The following is a 19,121-nucleotide window of genomic DNA, read 5'->3' as shown; positions in this document are numbered from 1 at the left end:
TGGGACATGAAATGAGGTGAGAAGAGCAGGTGTATATATATATAACCCTCAGAGGGAAATCTCCTTTCACAAACTGAGAGGAAAGAAACAAAGACATGGATTCAAAGGCTTTGGTTCTGTTCACCCTTCTTGGATTCCTGTTTGTGGAGCCCGGGTTTGGACAAAGAGGCGACACGGACCTGAGTGAGTGGATGAAAGCTCAGGAGAAGTTGATCAACACACTGCAGGGCAATCAGAAAGATGTGGAAAGGCAACAGAGTGATCTCCTGGCTCTGGAGGCCAGACTCAACGCAACTGTGGACGAGCTGGAGAGGCAGAAGGACGAGATGGACAAACTGAAGAAAGAGAACCAAGGTTACCAGATAATCAAGTCACTAGTTCTACATACACTGTACTACATCAAGTCATGCATGTTGTTTTTTGTCTTTTGTACAGACCTGCAAACAAGACTGAGTGCCTCAGGGGGAGAGATTGATAAACTGAAACGTAGTAGCAAAGGTAAGTAAGATAAAATGACTTACAAACTCTTAGGTGTTAACAATGTTCAAAATATATTGATGTGATTGAACTAACATGAGTCTGTAAAGACCTAAACAATAAAAAGACAAAAATGGTCCAACTGTACTGCAAAACAATTCCCCCAATTTAGGGAATTTGATGTTGTGGTTTGAAGTGATGCTGAAATACACTGTAAATAAAATAGTCGTTGTTTTCACTGACTTTTGTCAGACAATTTTTAGTTGATTGAACTTAAAGAAAAGAAAGTTATTGTGTTATGATTACAAACAAGAAATAGGTTCAACCAACAAACAATTGTGTGACAATGCAGTTACAAACTTTTTTAAGTTAGAAGTTAGAAATTACACACATTATCCTTTAAAAACTTTAAAAGAAGACACAATTTCCAAAATACGATTGCACAATAAACCATGAAATTGATAATTTTAATAAAGTTGATGGTATCATACTAAAATAAGTCTTACATTTTACCAGTATGTTAGAAAAGAATGATAAAATTGACATTTTCATGTCAAGAGACTTTGCATTTCTACATGTAAAACATTTTTGCATTGAAGTAATCGGTGGTTCAGTGATGTGGATCATCAATATCTGTGATTTGCTACCACATTAACATTATATATTCTATATTCTTACCTACAGCTGCTCCTCGGGTCGCTTTCTCTGTGTCTTTGGTAAACTCTGGTGAAATTTACCAAGGGCCCTGCACTGACAAGACACTCATTTTTAAAAGGATCTTCTCAAACGTTGGCAATGCTTACAATCACAACACAGGTAGGCCACTTTTACACCGTAAATTGAGGCTTAACACCTGCTTCTAGTATTTTAAAAGTTTGAGTTTCTTTTCAGGTTCTGAAAAGCTCAAGTCAAAATGTTTTTGTTATTCCCGTGTTGCAGGAATCTTCACAGCACCAGTAAACGGTCTCTACTTCTTCAGCTTCAACACCTACGGCTACAACACTCATATAGTGGGGGCCATATTAGTGAAGAACGCTGTCCGTCAAATTTCCACCTACGATTACCCGTCGACTGACGGCTCCGACAGCGGCAGCAACACTGCTGTTCTGCAACTGGCTGCAGGAGACAAGGTGCACGTCGAACTGTGGGATAACAGCCGAGTGTTTGATAACATGAACGGACACACGACCTTCACCGGATTTCTCCTCTTCCCACTGTAGATGATCAAACTCTGTGGTTCTTTCCTAAAAGTCTTTTAGGAAAAGTTTTATAGTCTATCAAAGAAGTGGAAAAACAATAAACTCACGACCTTGTCTTCATTGCATCTGCTCCTGTTCTCTGTGGTTCAACCTTCCATCACCTTTCCTTCCACAGTTGCAAACAAGCAAAATGGGGATTAGGTAAATTGGACACTCTAAATTGACCGCAGGTGTGAGAGTGAATGGTTGTTTGTCTCTATTTGTGGCCCTGCAATCAACTAGCGAACTGTCCAGGGTGTACCCCGCCAATCACCTCATGTCAGCTGAAATTGGCACACCCCCCGTGAGTGGAGGATAAAGCGGTAGAGGATGGATGGATTTATTATGATGTGTGCTGCTGACCACTTGGTTAGGTCACCCTTGGAAAAGAGATTTCAATCTCAAAAAATAAAGGTTGAAAATGTTTATATTTCTTTTTAAATACTGACCCTAGAGGCAGCATATACAAAGAAAATAGGATGGGGCCTAAATCAGATCCCTGTGGTACAAGTGTAAAAATGCACTACTCGTAAAAAAAAGAGTTATTTAGCACTTTTATTCCAACACCTTTTCAATTCACATAAAGCACTAAAAATCACAATATATTTATATTCTATCATTTGGCACAGCTAAAGGCGCCTCTCAAGTCAATCCAGTATACAATTCATTTTCCAAGATACACATCATTTGGTTGTTAAATATGATATTACAACGATTTAATCTTGTAATATTATGCACCGAGTAGGGATGGGTATCATTAGGATTATATCCATACCGATACTTATATAGGTACTGATAATTGATACCGATACTCTTATTTATCAACATAGACTATAATTTGGTGTCGACAACGCTCAAGTTAAACACCTACATTACCTGATGCAATCATTAGGAAATGGTTTGAAAACTCTAGCAAAGCTAAAATAAACAACAATATCAATTGTGGCAGTGAATTCTTAATACTCATCCTAGCAGTAAGCCTGAAATTCATAACTGCATGTTATAATCAAGCAATAGTTGACACACTGTATCTCACCGTAGATGTTTTGTCTGGATATTTTCCGTAAACTATCATGCTGGTCACCTCCTCAAATGTCAGGCAAATTTCCCAGTGAAACACACATAAGAATACTATGGGAAAATATCAAAATTCGAAGTCATTTATGGGCGAATCTTCTTCCTCAACCCAGGCACCACTCCTTGCTTAAATATTCCAGAAATAGTCCAACTGTTGTGAACATGTATGAATCACTCTCTTCTGTCTGATGTTTATACAAACAGTAACAGTCTGGAAAATGCAAAATGTTGCAAAATGAACTCCCATCGGGAGGCCTCGGGACTCGGGACAATTCGACAGGCAGTTTTTGAAACCAGAAATTCACAGATGTAAAACTGGTATTCAAGACCATTTACTCCTCTGGAAAATGTATACTGTTGTTACAATTGAATAACGAAAAGTAGAAGCTTCCATTCAAACTGAGGAGTCAAACTGGTGGCTAACTACTACTTCCGTCCAACTTCCTGCTCTTTAGTTTTCAAAATGGAAGACTATATCCATCTTATATAAAGTAGTCACTGTCTGCAATTGTTCAAAAATGTGCCTTGCCTCATAAAAAAATAGAAAAATCCTTGTCTATGATCTGAACTCAATAGTACAGATATTTTATGAGAACAGCTCTTACAATCTTAAATGCTCCGGCAGGGACAGCACACATGCTCGAATGTCATTGTTCGGCCCAGGCATCTTGCCAATGTTCTCCCATCTCTGTGTGGTAGGGTCGTAGCGGTGCACCATTTTAGTGTCGCTGTAATCTTCCTGGCTGTATCCACCCAACACGTAAAACTTTCCCTCCAAAACTGCACTTCCTGCTCCGACATGTGGCACCGGCAGAGACATGAAGGCGGTCCACGTGTTCACGGCTGGACTGTACACTTCACAGGTGAGCTGGTCCACAACAGTCATGTGGTCGTCGATGGTGTTTCCACCTGCGACATAAAGGCAGTCACCCAGCGCCTCCATGCAGTGATAAGCCCGAGGTCTTGTCATGTTTGCGAGGTGTGTGCTTCCTGTTTCTGGATGGTAACGAAACATGGTTGCAAGACACCTGTAGTCATCGTTCACCCCTCCTGAGATGAAGATCTGCCCCTGTGAAACCTTTGCCACATGTCCAGTCAGAGGTAGGTCCAAAGGCCGGGTGAAGCTGAAGGACAAAACAGGAGTGAGTACAATATTTAAACTAATGGTGCAACCTGAGACCATTTTCCCCTTGGGCTAATGCTAAAGCCAAGTCCCAACATTCAACCAACAGTTAGAATAAAGTGGTACGACTTCCTCACTCACTTTCAAGCAAGTTTTCTCCTCCTTCATTCTCTCATTCTGTCATTGTGCACATTTTTTTGCTCAAATATAAACATCTTACTTAAAGCGACTGAAGGTAGCCAAATATTGGATCAAACCAGTAAATTGTTTTTCTTGTTCTGCCACTTTAAACAAAGACATCCTGGACAATTTCATTCTAAAACAACTTTCAGTCCAGAGTTCTCAGTGTTGGATTGTGGAAACATTGAATTTGGCACATGGCACAAGGTAGTTGCTGGACTGGTAGGCAGTTAGGAGGAAACTTTTGCGGACCTTATTTTGAAAATAAATATCCTGTACACACATACATACCTCCAAGAGTTTGTAGCAGGGCAGTATCTTTCCACACTATCCCTATACTCTGGCTCACAGTGGCCACCAATGGCGTATATCTGTCCATCCAGCACAACCACAGAGAAAAAGCATCTCTTCTCCTGCATTTCAGGAAGACTCTCCCAGCTGCTTTCATTGGGGTTGTACCTACAAATGTGTAGAAATAATGATACACAACATATATTTAACACTGTGCATGAATGTTCATGTGGAATTCAATAAAACCATATTTTACCTTAAAACAGAATTCAGTGTGTCACCAAGGCCGTAATACTTCTTTCCCCCAAACACATACAGTTGTCCTTTGATCACCGCCACCTCATGACTGAACCTAGCTGGTTCTGGCATTTCTCCCAACCTTCTCCACTCCATGGCCTTTTTTACTCCTGTATGGTTCCTAAGGGAATTCCCAAACCAGAGTTCCCTACTGATTGTTCGCCTTCCGAAGTCTTCAGTGATCTGGTCACCTCCAATCAACACCAGACTCTCTTTTGGGAGATAGATGCGGTATTGGCTATGTGGTGCAGTCTCATAGGAACAGAAATTCTCAAAAATTGTTTTGTAGAGTTCATCTAGGCTGTGCTCTGACCACATGTTCAAAGAGTGCACCTCATTGAATTCCTTGAATGTCATTAGGGGAAAATTGATTGTTTTCATTAATTCCTTGGTAAGTCTAATCCTTGTCTTGGGCTTAGCTTGAATCCATGCTACCACTGCTTTGAATACAACAAGCTCGGATTGGACACAGAGTGAGCGACTGTTCAAGTACTTAAGAAGTTGTCGGGCTGGCAGATCCTTGAACTTCAAGGTGCACGCAACCTTTTGGAATTGTCGCAACACATAATCGTCCGCAACTTCGAGTAAGTGTGCCATCTCATAAGCTGCGGCAAAAGATGCCACATCCAGGCAGGATTGGGGATTGATTTCCTTTTGCAGGAAGCTGAGACATAAGGAGAGGGCTGGTTGATATTGGAGCTGGAGAGCAGTGCTGGTGAGCTCAAAGACACACCTCCAGCTGAGGGACAAAGCCCCACTATAGGAGCAGCCAATCAGAGTCTCCAGCTCGGAAGCCAACAAGAAGGGCAGGTTTATGCGAGGCTGGTAGGACTCCTTCATTCCCAAGGTGAACATGCCACGGAAATAGTCACTGCTTGCTGCAAGGATGATTCTGTGGACTGGACAGTGGATGACATTATGTCAAGAAAAGGATACGTCTTTTCTGACCGTAAACTTAAGTTAGCATCACTTTGTAAACCACTTACTCCCCGCACCAAATTCCACAGAGAAAATCATCTATTTTACATCATGTCACATTGAAGTTGTTGATCCAAACAAACACATCGGTGGACGATACTCACCATGAAGTGATTTCCCGATACCGTCCAAAATAACATCGCAGCCTACCCCGTCCATCCACATCTGTCTGATGGACTGAAGGCTGATCCTCATTTGTTCCGCAGCAGAGATTCTTTTTTCTTTCTTCTTCTCTCCAGTATGTGTGGACCCTTCTTCAGGACAGAGGTCCATCACCCTGTGGGCACCAAGTGCTTGAGCTGCAGCCTTTATCTGTTCCATGGTGTCCTTGTTTAGTTGAGATACATGTCCAGAATAGGCAAATTCCACAATTGCCTCCAACCCAACATGGTCCACCTCTGGGCCCAGACAGAGAGACCACCTGTTGATTCCAACACTAATTGTATCCCTGGCTTTTATGCCATCAACGTTATCAGTTTCCATATTGCCTCTACTCAGAGTTTCCCAGATGAGGGAGCTGACAGCTGCCAGAACGAGGGAGTGTACTTGGAAAGTCTTCCCGTCATTTGTGCTAAAAATTAGGTCAGTGAGAAGGAAAGAGTCCTTGAACTCTGTCAAAGTCCGGAATATATCCGTGGGATAATCATCTTCATGGAATATCTTCATCATGGCACCTTCGTCACTACAATCCACGTCTTCATACAATGAATGTTCTGCTTCCTCATCATCTGTAGAGTCTTCCTCTTCCTCCTGATAGTCCAGAAAGTGTTCTTCATGCGTTGAACATGATCTTGTCACTGTTTCTTCCTCATCCAGCAGCTTCTCACTCACATCTTCCTCAGTGGAAGTCCATGCTTCTCGGATACTGCTTTCATTTGTACTGTGTTCCTGCAAATCGTCCAGTTCCTTCAGGTCATCGCTCTGTTTCTCTGAAGCTTTTTCTTCTTCTTCATGATCATCATCATCACTTTCAGAATCATCACTGTCACCCTCAGATCTCCAGTCAAAAGCCTCATGATCAGATTTTGCTGAATCTAAAAGGTTTTCTTCATCTACTGTTTCATCTCTTTGAGCTGCACTGTCTTCTACATTTTGCTCATTTGGGTCATCTTCTTCCTGCTCTCCCTCTATTGTCTCCTCCTCTTCTTCTTCCTTGTCCACATTCATCTCTACCTCTTCCTCCATTTCCCCTTCTTCCTCCCATAGCTCTTTATCAAGCCCTTCCTGACTCCCTCCAACCTCCCTCTCGACCCTGTCCACCCAAACCTCAATCTCTGCCTCATTTTCTCTGGCTTCCTCTCCATCCTCCTGCTCGACCTCCTCACTCTTTGTCTCAATTTCTTCAGCCTCTGACACCTCACTCTCCTCCTCTGAATCCACCTGCTTTTCCTTAACTGTCTTCACTCCCTTGTCTCCCCCCTCCCCTTTCTCCTTCTCATTTACTATTGCCTCCATCTTTACCTTCTTCCCTTCTTTTCCCCCTTCTTCTTCTCCATTCCTACCTGCTTCATTTGCCTCCTCTCTCACTTCCTCACTGCCTGTATCCTCCTCCATTTCCTCCCCATCACCCTCCTCCACCTCTTCTCCATCTTCCCCATTCACCTCCAAGTTTGCCCTCTGGCTCACCCTCTCCCTCCATCGCCCCCTCCTCTTGTTCTTAACTTCATACCCTTCCTTCTGGAAGCATGGGTTAGCTACTGCCATACTGACCGGTTTACTTTAACCTCTACTTATCCCTCTAATCCTGAATCTTAACACATTAACAAGTCTTGGAGGACAAAGGATTGTTGAGCAACTTACTTTGTTTTGCACTGAGAAAATCATGTGTGTCCAAAGTTAATCCACTTTGCAGTTATTGGTGTAAGCAGCTCCACTTTTTATCCTCTCCTCAGACACCAGCTGTGTCATCTGTTTTTTTCTCCTCCACCTCTCACTGTCTCTCTCTCTCTCTATCTATCTCTGATTTCTCTCTTTCCTTCTCTCTTTCTGTCTCCCTCTCCTCTAGAAAGTTTAAGAGGGGCCAGAGTGCCCATAAATCCTTGTATAACCAAACGTGATGTAATGCAGTGTTCTGTGTCACTAAGTACTTGAAATTCTTGCCAGTTTTGGGGGTGTCGGCCTAACACCCAACTATTTACATGGATGGTTAGAGACTCTATTGTCCATATAAGGTAAATGTTTTTTCAGTGAGTAAATGACATTGGTTTGTGGAGGTCAAGCACTTAAAAATTAAGTTTCCATGCTTGTTTAATTTATTTCCTTTTAACTTAACTTGCATGTTCTGAAACGGTTTAGTGTCACAGTCTGGCAGTGTAGTGAAGACATTGTCCGCTTAGGGTAGATACCAATCTCACTCCAATACATTCAGGTTTGTTTTTTTTAACCATATAGCCACATAACTGTGTAAATGGAATCTTCGCACTTTTGGATCATAACAGATACGACGTGTTGCCTCTTTTCCAATATGTGATCCTGCGAATTGGAAAGTATCAGACTAGTACTAAAAGTGTGTATCGTATCATATCGTATTGTATCGTAGAGATTTGGGATGAGCTGCACATGTCTATCCTGTGGTTGGAGTATTATCCATCCATTCTCTACCACTTTTATCCTCCACAGGAGGGTCGTGGGGGAGGAGCTGTGCCAACCACAGCTCAACCTTGTTTGAGTTTGTTGTTAAGTATATCGATGAAACTGTGACATTTACTGTCGTTTAAAACTGGAGGGAAGACTGTAACATACTGATAACGGTATTGGTAGACACTCAAAGTTGAGATATCGTACTTTGTTGTACATCTCTCGATGTCCGTCCACCTGTTAACCGCAGAACCGTCCAGCCGTTTGCTGCAAGAGTGCAGAATGCAAGAACGCAAGAGATATCGGTCGAAATAAACTGCTAAATCAGCCCCATCTCTCGTACAGTGCCCCATCGAACTCTTGCCTTATCAAAAACCAGAGGCCTTTGCTAACTTTCATGACAGTTGGGCCAATAGAGAGAGGATATGCAAGGCAATGGGCCATGCATGTGATGCCGAGTCAGGTGAAGCCCAAGATGTGGTTACTGCACTTTCTGTTTCTGTAATTCATGCTGTAAAGTTTTGACTCAAGCATGTAATAAACAAGAAAATAATCCCCCGAGGCACCAATACAAGTGCCTCAAGACCTCTGGAGAGGCCTTGGCAGGCATCTGTAACCAGAGCCATATGACACAGGGATCAGTATTAAATGCCTTGAGGGTCAACAGTGTGATAACGTTACTCCTCCACGGCCAAACACAGTGGTATCTGGGTCAAGTGTTAAGAGGCTGAGGAGGGGATCCGACAAAACAACAACGTCTACAGGCTTTTGTGCCGACAGACAAAGCAAACAGCTCGGTCACACTGTAACCTTGACTTAACAGAGAATGGCTTCATGGGTCTCAAGCAGCTGACCCGTCGCAGATATGCTCTCCCTTTGTGTTGACACTGTCAGAAATAGCAACTGGCTTCATACCTGACAGTTTTGGAAAGAGGAAGTCACTGCGGCGACTTAAACTGTAACATAACATGTACATGTAGAGATCTGCCTCCTGGCTCGTATGAGGCCTTCAAGCCTATTTGAATCCTCCTTGTTTGCTCTACTGAAGACAAAGTACAGTTGTGTGTTGTGTGCAAAGGAAAACCTGGTACAAAATTCTGAATATGCCGGAAAGAAGCCACACCTGTTGAATGGACACAAATTCACAGAGAAACCCTTCAAAATCTTGAGGAAAGTCTTCCAAGAAGTGTGGAAGCTGTTATCGGTGCAAAAGTCTGGAACAACTCCATATTAAAGTACTCTATAAGTACTTGAATACGTCATTACAGTCCCTGTTGGTGAAATGGTTTGGTTTGGTTTGTCTTTCCTAGCAATGCATCTCATTTTTACATACGCATCCTGAGTTATGCTATTATGTGACTAAGTCACGCAATCACTCAGCAGATGAAAAGTCGCTCTCCTCCGCACTTGTGACGGTTACCGTGACAACGCACCAATGCTGAAGAGAGGAGTGGGGAGCGAGCGGTTCCTCAAGAGCAGCGAGCGCCGTGTCGTCGTTGTTGATTTGAGCATTTACTCCCACTTTGGTTTAAAGAAGATAGACTTAAAGGAATAGGGACACCTTTTGTCAAAATACAATCTAGTTTTATTGAACTTTCATGAAACAGAGGCAAACAAAAACACACACACACAAGTGGAAATAAAACAACAGACGAAACAAAAGGGAAAAGAAAAACATTCCTGAACATTAACCCAATTATTTCAATGGTGTTCATTTTAGAAATGAGCATGGCTGTGGTTGTTTCTAAAGTACGAGGAAATGGCTTTTTAGGGTTATTTCAGCTTAAAGCTGCAGTGCCTGACCTTCATTGAGCTTTGTTGTTGATGTTTTTATACTATTATCGACGTAAGAATGCTTGTATTGCTGTCTCTGTCAGGCAATACTATCAGACCTGAACGAGGGAGTGTCTGTGACTGCAGTAGAACGCGTCTTGCTTTGCTTACACAGTGTTTCTGTTGCCGCCGTCTGTCTTAACAGTAAACAACTCGCCTCCTGTGTAGCCGGGCGACACGAGAGCTAAACCCTGCCATACTGAGAAACAGAGAGCTGGTGAGACGTATTTGACTGTGGTTTGAATGTAACGGGACATGTTGTTTGTATTTTAAAGTTACATGACTGATTGTCAAGCCTCTTCTCAAATAATAATTCGTAAACACGGACGTGCCGCTAAAAACACAAGCACAACGTGTAAGACTGGGAGCCAGTGTTTGACTAAAAACAAGCACGTGAGAGAGCCAGAGAGAAGACAAAGACTACAGAGGATCCACCGGTTTTTAAGAAAACACAAGTAGTCCCTTCATTAAAAGTAGCAGATGTACGGTAGATCTAACACCGCAGGCTCAATATCACATCCCTCCTGATATTGCTTTTTCTAATTGGGTCATGCTCTATTTTAGAAGTCCCTGCATTTGTGAAGTAAATTCATGAGAGAGAATAGTGGCCAAGAAGGTGGCGACAGTGCCAAGGACACGGGAGACAGTAGGAGCAGAGGAGTTGCATAGTTGGGTGGTATCGTGTTTTCATATTGAGGCTGCTGTGGGGTTGTGGTGAGTGTACCTGCGCGGCTCTGAAACATTCTCCGCCTCCACGCGTCGCTCGTTTATAAAAAGGAGCGAGATGAGAGGTCTATTTATACAAGCGAGGGGGTGAGGAAGTGTGACGGAAGGCGAGATTTGACGAGTTGAGGCTCATTATGGAAACACTGTGGATGTAAATTTATAGAGAGCAACGACTCACACGCGGCGAGAAGTTTAAAATCCGTCTGAATTGTGGTTTAATATCTTCTGGAAGGAAGTAAAAAAAAAAAGCTATAATTACACCGAGGTTGTTATGGTCTGAAAAAGTAATATTTGGCTCCAATTCTTCAAATCTTTTCCCACATTTAGAGAATCCGCACTCCCCGGTGGCGATTTCTCACCGATGTCGCGAAGTCTCACAGTCGGCTTCGGTTTAAAGTGCCTTATGTCAGAACAGAGACCCACAAATTGAGCCTTTCTTACTCCAGTCCCTGGTTCTGGAATGAACTCAGGCAACATGGCAACTTGAGTTTCTGTTCGAAGGTCCACTGGGACCCACGCGTCTACAATTGGTCGCTCAAAGAACTGAAGGACATGTGAGGCCGATCTCCTGGCAAGAAATCGCTAGAATTTGAGATCGAGGACTCGTGTGAGGAACGCTAGTAGCAGATGTCACCTGAAACCAGCCTTCTGTTGGACAACACCACCTCACTACTCATATGTGCTATAACCCTAAGTGGAACTTAGACCTCCATTTCAAACAGAGCTCTTATTGAAACCGGTGGTGTCGCCCCCTGGTGGCTAACTGCTCCTTTCGTCGAACTTTCCTCGGCTTCACATTTTAAACCGGAAGACCGTGTCCATTTTTTTAAACACAGTCTAGACTTTGTGCAAAGCAGCAGAAAGTGCGACCCAATTAACGCGCAACTGTGGACGGTGCGGAATATTTGCGTGAACTAAACCGCCGTTCTCGCTCGCTAAATTCAAATATTGTAAATTGAACGACTTTTTTTGAACATTTAGTTTTTCGCGTTTATTCACGTCCTTGCGTTGACTTCTTACGAGGCCTAAGTTTAAAGTGTACTATGTCTCTTACTCCGGTCCAGACCTTTTTTAAAAAAAAACATAGAATAAAGGAAGTGGTAGTAGCCACTAATCAATAGATAAATGAATGAAGTATTATTGCTGCCTTGTGCTTTGTTCTTCATCTTCTCGCGTCGCAGCTATGTCTTACCTGTAAAAGATTTTAATCTCGATGCGACTTTTTTTTAGGAAGAAATAAACTGTGGATGTGTTTCTCATTGAATTTTGGGGTCAAGCGCTGGCCCAGGACGGCAGGAGGAAAGACAGGACGAGGATGATGATGAGGGAGAGGGAGAGCAGCAGAGAGAGGAGGAGGAGGAGGATGAGAGGAAGAGAGAGCGATGGCGGCCACAGGGACGTCAGTTTGGAGCCTCGCTGAAGGTCCCCTTCGCTCCTCTGCCGCTCGGCGTTTGGCCGGCAGATGATCAACGGCCTGACCTGTGATATGCTCTCCTGAAACACACAGAGAACATTTTGTAAACAAAAACTGAGCCCCCGCCCCCCAAACACTGCCTCCTACTGTTTATTTAGATAAGGCGTCGTGTCAGTCGTCGACACCATTTATATTGTTATAGCACCCCTAGTGGTAAAAATACACCACAGTGTCCCTTTAATGATACCTAACCTTTTGACTGCAATGAACGAAAATGATCGCCAACTCCGCTTTTTAGTCACGCCTGAAAAGTCAAAGGGCACGCCCCCCTCTAGGAAAGGAGGCGGGGTTTAAAGGCTCCGTCGACCATGAAGGTTATAAAATTGGAATTTGGAACTTGTATGTAAGATATGTAAAACAACTTAGAAAAAACTTTTCAACAGTAGAGGGGTCGCAGTTTCATCTGAAAAAGTCTCATTGTGCTCTTTAATTCCAACTTCCCTGCAATTGACGGATACATTGGTCCGCATTTTAATGTTATTTTAGCTCAAATATCCATTTTCATTTATTGTATTTATCATTACATTTACTCAGACAAAGTCAAAGAGTATACGGGCGTGAAAATGTGCCTCAAAGTGACGGAAAATGTTGCGGAGAGCAAAGTAAAACTCTGGGTTTATGACCAATACTGCAGCCAGTCACCAGGGGGCAATCCAATCCGTCTGTCAGTAAGCTTGACAGGAAAGAGGGCAAAGGCCTTCTCATGACTCTCTTTTTCTTTTACCTCCAGGATTGTCCTGCTGTGTGCTCTGTCAGGACTCAGCCTCAGGTTCCAGCGATGGGACGTGTGGCTCCTCCCGCCGTCGTCCTCGCTCTCCGTCGTGTCCTGCCGCGCCACCCGTGGCCGCTTGCGCCGCCGCGAGCTGATCCGCTGCAGAGAGCCAGGCTCGTGGAGTCTGAGCCGGTTTTGAAATCGCAAAGGTACGAGGGGTTAGAGGGCGTCACCAGATTCACTGCACCCACAACATTCACGTGTTAATGAGCGCGTCACACCACACCTGCAGTCTGTATCCTCTATATCTGCATCTGCGTCACTCTCCCCCTGAGGATCCGATAACAAACACTCTTCCTGCAGAGGAATTTAGACAGAAACATAAATGATATATAATTAAATATAACACATGTGAACGCACAAGCTGTTGTGACAAATATATTGTGCTTATAGGAGCAGTTTGCAGCTTTTTTTTGCTGTTAAACAGCCTTTTATAGCTGGAAACTAAACTCTGTAAGTCACTCTCTCCCTGCACCAAAATCCATAGAGAAAATCATCAATTTTACGTCACAACACACAGGAGTTGCTGATCCACTGTTACTTCCACCAGTAGGTTTAACTATGTCGTCTTGTAACTTCGGCATTTTAAGTCCTTCATTCTGATTGACCCAAGTGACAAAAACGTACCAAACGATGCAGCAGTAGACCAGCAGCTCCTGCATTCCAACGTGCTAAAAATGATGATTTTCTCAATGGGGTTTGGCACAGGTGAGAGCGTGGTTTGCTCACTTCCGTTTAAAGGCCAACAGTGGGACGAAGCTGCAAAACATGTCGTTAAAGACGTGGCACGGCGAGGATAAAACAGGCTACAGGTAACGCACACGTTACCTCTGTGCCGTATCCCTCAGAGAACCTGGTTACCGTCACTCTGCTCTTTCCACAGTGTTCACACAGCAGTGTGTCCTGAGGAGGGAGGAAAAAGGTCAGGGGGAGACGGGTAAGAAATCATCATTTGACAAACACTTTGGACATTTCCTTTGATTCGCACAGACAGGTCGGTTGGACGTTAAAGGCGCGTATTTAGAGCACAATTACAGACGGAGGAACACTCTGTGGCCTCAGACGCTGAAGTGGGAAGACGGAGCACTCACCGCCGTGGGCGGCGTGTGTGCTTCTGAGTAAAGTGTACAGGGACCGGCCTTGCACAGACACACCACATCCACCTCGACACAGCTCGCCCCCATCTGAGAGAACAAAAAACACAGAGGCACAGAGAGAGACAGAGAGAGAGAGAGAGAGGATAAACAACAAGATTATTGTCCTCCTTTTGTTTCCTACCAAGCATTTGTTTTACAACTTTTTTTAATTATTATTTAAAATGCACAAAATGGCTGATTCATCTATTAAAAAAAATATCAGGGTTCAAAAAATGGCTACACACAAACATATTGGCTTGATACTATCTTTGGAGATATTCTTGACAGTGGTTTTATGTTGTATGAAGGCCTCACACCACTAGATGGCAGCATATTTTAAGCATCTGTTTCAATTACAAAGAAAAACTGTATATTGTTGATGGACATAACGCCAGTTTTTCTTAAAATAGATAATTTTGCATTTTTGAAAATTAATCATTTCCAAGAAATGTTTGGTAAATTCATTTAAACGTACCGTAATAATTTTTATGCATGTTATTTGAAACATATGCACCAAAAAAACCCTGACTAAAAGTTTGAAGAAGGGGACCCAAAAAATTCTGCCGTGACCTATTTGTGGGTCCCGACCCAGTCTTTGGGAATCACTGTTTTGCTCTCGTTGCGATATGGTTTGTCAGCAATAAAACTGGCTTTGAAATGCATTGAACAGACGGGCAGCCCATGGCCAAGTGGAAAGCGGATCTTGGCTTGTAACCGAAGGGTTGCCGGTTCGAATTCCCACAGGTCCCTGAGCAAGGTACTCAACCTTCCTAATTTGGGAGGGTTTCTAGTAGAGGATGGGTTAAAAGCAGAAAGGAAACTTACCCTACGGGTTCTGATAAAGGACTAATTTAATTATCGTATTTCGGCAAACAGACCAAGATCCCCCAAATATGACGAACGATTACAACAGTAGGTTGAACTGGCTGCTACATCCTTGACCCTTCTCTAACTATTATTGTTTATTATGTACATTTCAACTACAGACAGAGGAAACTTAATGACCTCTGCATGTATATCTGTAGCGGTTACCATTGAGTTCAGTGTTAATCTAAGGCAAGTTAATCGACTAAAATTGGAGTCGCTAGTCAATACAATTGACTATAAACGATTTAAACGTGACAATAAAAACTTAAATGAGTTATCATGACATAAAACCAATGATCCAAGACTAATAATTAGTGTTAAAATAAGACAAAAGTAGTCGACTCTAACACCACTCTCGAGTATATTTAAATCTTTTCAAGGTAAATTTACAGTAAAAGACTCACTTTTTTACAATATTCTCGGGTCAACTGAACTATTTTCATGTTCAATTTACAGTTAAAGAATCAAATTTAACAATGTTGAAGAGTGTCTAAAAATGGCTGCAGTAATCTGCACTAAAAAAAAAGAAAGATCGTAAATCAAATGTAATAAAATATCCCGGTTCAGTGGATTCTAATGACATTTGTGGCTTTGTAACTTTTCCTCCTACTCACATTTTTAAACTGCTGAGAAGTGAAGGAGTGATGGAGCAGCCTGAAGTGACTCAGGCAAAGACGTCACAAACACCAGAGCCATAATTACACCTCGACTTTCCCACATTAGTCACGATTTATCAAAAAAGAATGTAGATTGTGTCATTTCCCGTCGTACAGACTATTGATCTGAGCAGAAATCGATAAGTTCACCTCACAGTCGTTGGCGAACGTCTCTCCGGAGGAGAAGAGGCGGCGGGAGTCAGATTCTCTCTGTAGCATCATGACGTCTGAGCTAGATCACACACACACACACACACACACACACCTGTTTACAAACAATTAATCATTTCACTATTCACACTGCAACACATGAGCAAATTAACGTATTATTCTATATTTCAAGTCATGGCTTTGTAACTGTGTATATCCTTGTAACTCAACTTGAAAGTGAAGTAACCCTGAAAAAGTCAATTTAACACCAAATTTTGGTTAAAGATATGATTAGAACCAAATGCTCTTTGCAATAATGTTAAATGTACCGGTACTATAATTTCACACTATTCTTGAGTGTATAGAGCTGTTTTAATATTGGATTTACATCATATGAGTCAGATTTAACACGTTAACATTTCACTCTTTTAGTGCTAAAGTTACACTAAAAAAGTCCAATTTGACACTATTCTCGCGTGTATTTAGCTTTTTTATGTTAAATGTACACTATAAGTCAAATTTAACAATATTCTCAAGTGTATTTATCTTTTTTATGTTAAATTTACACTAAAAAAGTACAAATTAACACTATTATTGAATGTATTTATCTTTTTTCATGTTAAATTTACACAAAAGAGTCAAAGTTTATAATATTTATAAGGGTATTTAACTCTTTTGATGTTAAAATGACACTAAAAGAGCCATATTTAACACTGTTCTCGAGTGAATTCAACTATTATGTTATTTTAAAATGTCATTAAAAGGTACAAATTTAAGTACATTTATTAATTATATATTATAATAATTCAACAATATATAAAAAACGATTAAAAAAACATGTCTTTAATAGGAATATAACAAAGGTTTGATACTTTGAGACAACGTTTGAGGGAAATAAATTATATTTTTTATTTATGAAATTCGTACAATTTCAATTGTAACGTCTTTTTTCCCCCTGAACTATGAAGGATAGTTATTTCATGTGATGTTATTTTTTCCTCTGGTGGTGAATCAGTGAAGTGCTGAGTGTTTGGCGATGATGCTGTAAAAAGAGATTTGTCAGCATCATCATCATCAGCAGCAGCAGCAGCATCATCACCACCTCTGCAACATCTGTGTGTGTGTGTGTGTGTGTGTGTGTGTGTGTGTGTGTGTGTTACGTAACAGCCTACGACAACAGACAACTTTTCACATCAAGGGAAAAGATGAAGTGAAGGATTTAAACAGGAATTTTCTGTTGTTCAAATATAAACATATCATATTTATACATATATATGTATAAATATATGGTTATTCTGTATAAATGTGGAGAAGAAAAGAATTGGAAAAAAAAGTCCAAATAAATAAAAAATAATTACTCATATTATGAATAAATAAAATAAACAGTGACGTACCTTTAACGCATCCTGTGCGGGAACATGGATCCGAGTGTCTTAAAGGATGAGGAGCAGCACGCGCCGCCGACGCTCATTGTAGCGCGAGGAAGAAGAGGAAGATGAAGGAGCCATGAGCTCGCGCCGCTGCTTCGTGTGGATGTTTGACATTGTAGCGGATCCCGAGTGTGACGTGACGTCAGCGCGAGCGGATGACACGCGGAGGGAGTCCGCGCGCGTGCCCCTGTGTTCCCGAGGGAAAAAGGCAGGAGCGCGGACACGAGCGGCGGAAAAGGGCGGTGGGGGGGGGGGGGGAGAATTTCCGTTTGAGACTTACCTTCAAAATAAAAGCGTCTTTGAAGCGCGTGAGGTCAAAAGGGTAGTTCTGGTTTGACGCAATGAAATCTAAACCTGCTGAAAACTTTCAACTTGGAAACAGAGCAACCTCAAATACCCGGAGTTAGGATTCCAAAATGGCTGCTACTTTTACCGTAAATACCACATTTGTTGTATTTTTGGATTTTGATTTTTTTGGGGGTCTTTTGGAGGTCTTGAGCTCGGATTTCTGAGAAACGCACCATCGCTACACCCTAAATCTAACTCTACATATTTAATATATTTGAAAATTGAGTGCACACGCAATTGATGGACCAAATCACATCTGTTGGGACTTTGATTCATAGGTTCATAAATTGATTCTGGCGTTTCCAGGGTTCCTGGAGTTGACTCTTCATATTGTTCTACCCCAGACAGGATTCTAACGCTGGATTATAATCTGTGAGTGGTTTTGTTAACCCACCAATTATCATCATTCAGACAATGACAAATCCCGTCTGCCACTGCATTGTTGCACAGAATGTGTGGTACACAAGTATGTTTTCGTCTTTCGGGAAATGAGACGTTTAGCTGAGAAGATTGGTACACAAATTTTGAAGATGTGCACTGATTAAATTGAATTCAAGAGTTGGAGCCTTGAATGCTGCCTCGTCAGATGTGCATGCCCCTACCTTAACCTCCAGCGCAAAATTCAGCTCATAGTGGACAAGCAGAAGCTCTAGTTTGTCCAGCAACTTAAAAGCCTCGACATTCTCAAAGCAAACTGGTAGCGATTATGCGTAATGTTCTCTCTGATCGTTATCTCGCGCTGCCGGGGCCGAGACAGAGTTGAGATGCACTCAGCAGTTATGGTGGGACAGACAGACAGACAGACAGACAGACAGATGAGAAGAGATGCACATGTTTGCACATACAAAAAACACCCGCACGTACACAGGAAGAAGGAAACTTGAAGTCACTCTACGAAAAAAAACACAATTCTTCTTCTTTGAAGGCCATAAATAAGGTCTCAAACCTGTTTGTCTCACCATATTAACTGTAGTTTTCTTTAGTCTACATTATTGGCATGAACTTTCAGGTTCATACAGGTTCATTTTCACCTCCCTGGTAGGTTGAGGACATTTATATCTTCTTCTTCTTCTTCTTCCGGCTTCTCCCTTCAGGGGTCGCCACAGCAGATCATCTGCCTCCATCTTGTCCTCTTACTTTGTGTCCTCATGTCCTCCTGCACAACGTGCGTTAATCTCCAACATTTAACAGGAGATGTCTAAGAATCTCTAAGAATCTCAACGTGTGGTGACAGCGCTGCTGAAAGCCGACAACGTCGTCGTTGTCATCCAACAAAAACCTGAGCTGTCCCTCGAATATACTCATTTCGCAACCAAAAATCTCAAATCAGAAATCTCAAAAGTTGATGACATTCATGTATACTGCATAAAAAAAAATAATATTATACAAATACAATCCATCTGCAATATATTAAAACTAACGAAAGACACTTTGTTTTACAGCATACTGTCGTTTTAGCACATGGATATAACTTTCAAGTTCAAAAGAATA

At 42.0% G+C, this 19,121-nt stretch overlaps 3 protein-coding genes across 3 annotated transcripts; 1 reads left to right on the top strand and 2 right to left on the bottom strand.

Annotated features, from left to right (window-relative positions):
* Positions 1-36: 36 nt before the first annotated feature.
* Positions 37-1,801, top strand: LOC131456823 (complement C1q-like protein 2). Its single transcript, XM_058625475.1, has 4 exons — positions 37-354; positions 436-498; positions 1,162-1,293; positions 1,417-1,801. The coding sequence occupies exons 1-4, from the start codon at positions 96-98 to the stop codon at positions 1,695-1,697; spliced, it is 735 nt and encodes a 244-aa protein (XP_058481458.1). The 5' UTR covers positions 37-95; the 3' UTR covers positions 1,698-1,801.
* A 451-nt stretch (positions 1,802-2,252) lies between these two features.
* On the bottom strand, positions 2,253-7,665 carry LOC131456730 (kelch-like protein 22). The gene is made up of 4 exons (XM_058625291.1): positions 5,766-7,665; positions 4,643-5,582; positions 4,387-4,554; positions 2,253-3,916 (listed from the first exon to the last, which is right to left on the bottom strand). Exons 1-4 carry the CDS (start codon positions 7,363-7,365, stop codon positions 3,394-3,396), a joined length of 3,231 nt encoding a protein of 1,076 aa, XP_058481274.1. The 5' UTR covers positions 7,366-7,665; the 3' UTR covers positions 2,253-3,393.
* Positions 7,666-9,800: 2,135 nt separating this feature from the next.
* Positions 9,801-17,487, bottom strand: si:ch211-63p21.1 (uncharacterized). The gene is made up of 7 exons (XM_058623583.1): positions 17,247-17,487; positions 15,853-15,934; positions 14,135-14,227; positions 13,872-13,946; positions 13,270-13,340; positions 12,996-13,167; positions 9,801-12,291 (listed from the first exon to the last, which is right to left on the bottom strand). The coding sequence occupies exons 2-7, from the start codon at positions 15,922-15,924 to the stop codon at positions 12,070-12,072; spliced, it is 705 nt and encodes a 234-aa protein (XP_058479566.1). The 5' UTR covers positions 15,925-15,934; positions 17,247-17,487; the 3' UTR covers positions 9,801-12,069.
* Positions 17,488-19,121: the final 1,634 nt, after the last annotated feature.

The sequence above is a fragment of the Solea solea genome, chromosome 3, assembly GCF_958295425.1.
Source record: "Solea solea chromosome 3, fSolSol10.1, whole genome shotgun sequence".
Classification (NCBI taxonomy): Eukaryota; Metazoa; Chordata; class Actinopteri; order Pleuronectiformes; family Soleidae; genus Solea; species Solea solea.
The sequence above is the reverse complement of the archived record's forward strand: the minus strand, read 5'-3'. Positions and strand labels throughout refer to the sequence as shown.

Excerpts from the sequence above, each read along its gene's own strand:
- si:ch211-63p21.1 (XM_058623583.1), bottom strand. The coding sequence starts at position 15,924 with ATGATGCTACAGAGAGAATCTGACTCCCGCCGCCTCTTCTCCTCCGGA. Across the intron at positions 13,947-14,134 it reads CACACACGCCGCCCACGGCG|GACACACTGCTGTGTGAACA; the intron begins GTGAGTGCTCCG and ends CTCCCTCCTCAG. Across the intron at positions 13,341-13,871 it reads CTGAGGGATACGGCACAGAG|GAAGAGTGTTTGTTATCGGA; the intron begins GTAACGTGTGCG and ends ATTCCTCTGCAG.
- LOC131456823 (XM_058625475.1), top strand. The coding sequence starts at position 96 with ATGGATTCAAAGGCTTTGGTTCTGTTCACCCTTCTTGGATTCCTGTTT. Across the intron at positions 499-1,161 it reads ACTGAAACGTAGTAGCAAAG|CTGCTCCTCGGGTCGCTTTC; the intron begins GTAAGTAAGATA and ends TCTTACCTACAG. Across the intron at positions 1,294-1,416 it reads TGCTTACAATCACAACACAG|GAATCTTCACAGCACCAGTA; the intron begins GTAGGCCACTTT and ends CCCGTGTTGCAG.
- LOC131456730 (XM_058625291.1), bottom strand. The coding sequence starts at position 7,365 with ATGGCAGTAGCTAACCCATGCTTCCAGAAGGAAGGGTATGAAGTTAAG. Across the intron at positions 5,583-5,765 it reads TATCGGGAAATCACTTCATG|TCCACAGAATCATCCTTGCA; the intron begins GTGAGTATCGTC and ends TCCACTGTCCAG. Across the intron at positions 3,917-4,386 it reads CCTGCTACAAACTCTTGGAG|CTTCACCCGGCCTTTGGACC; the intron begins GTATGTATGTGT and ends TTTGTCCTTCAG.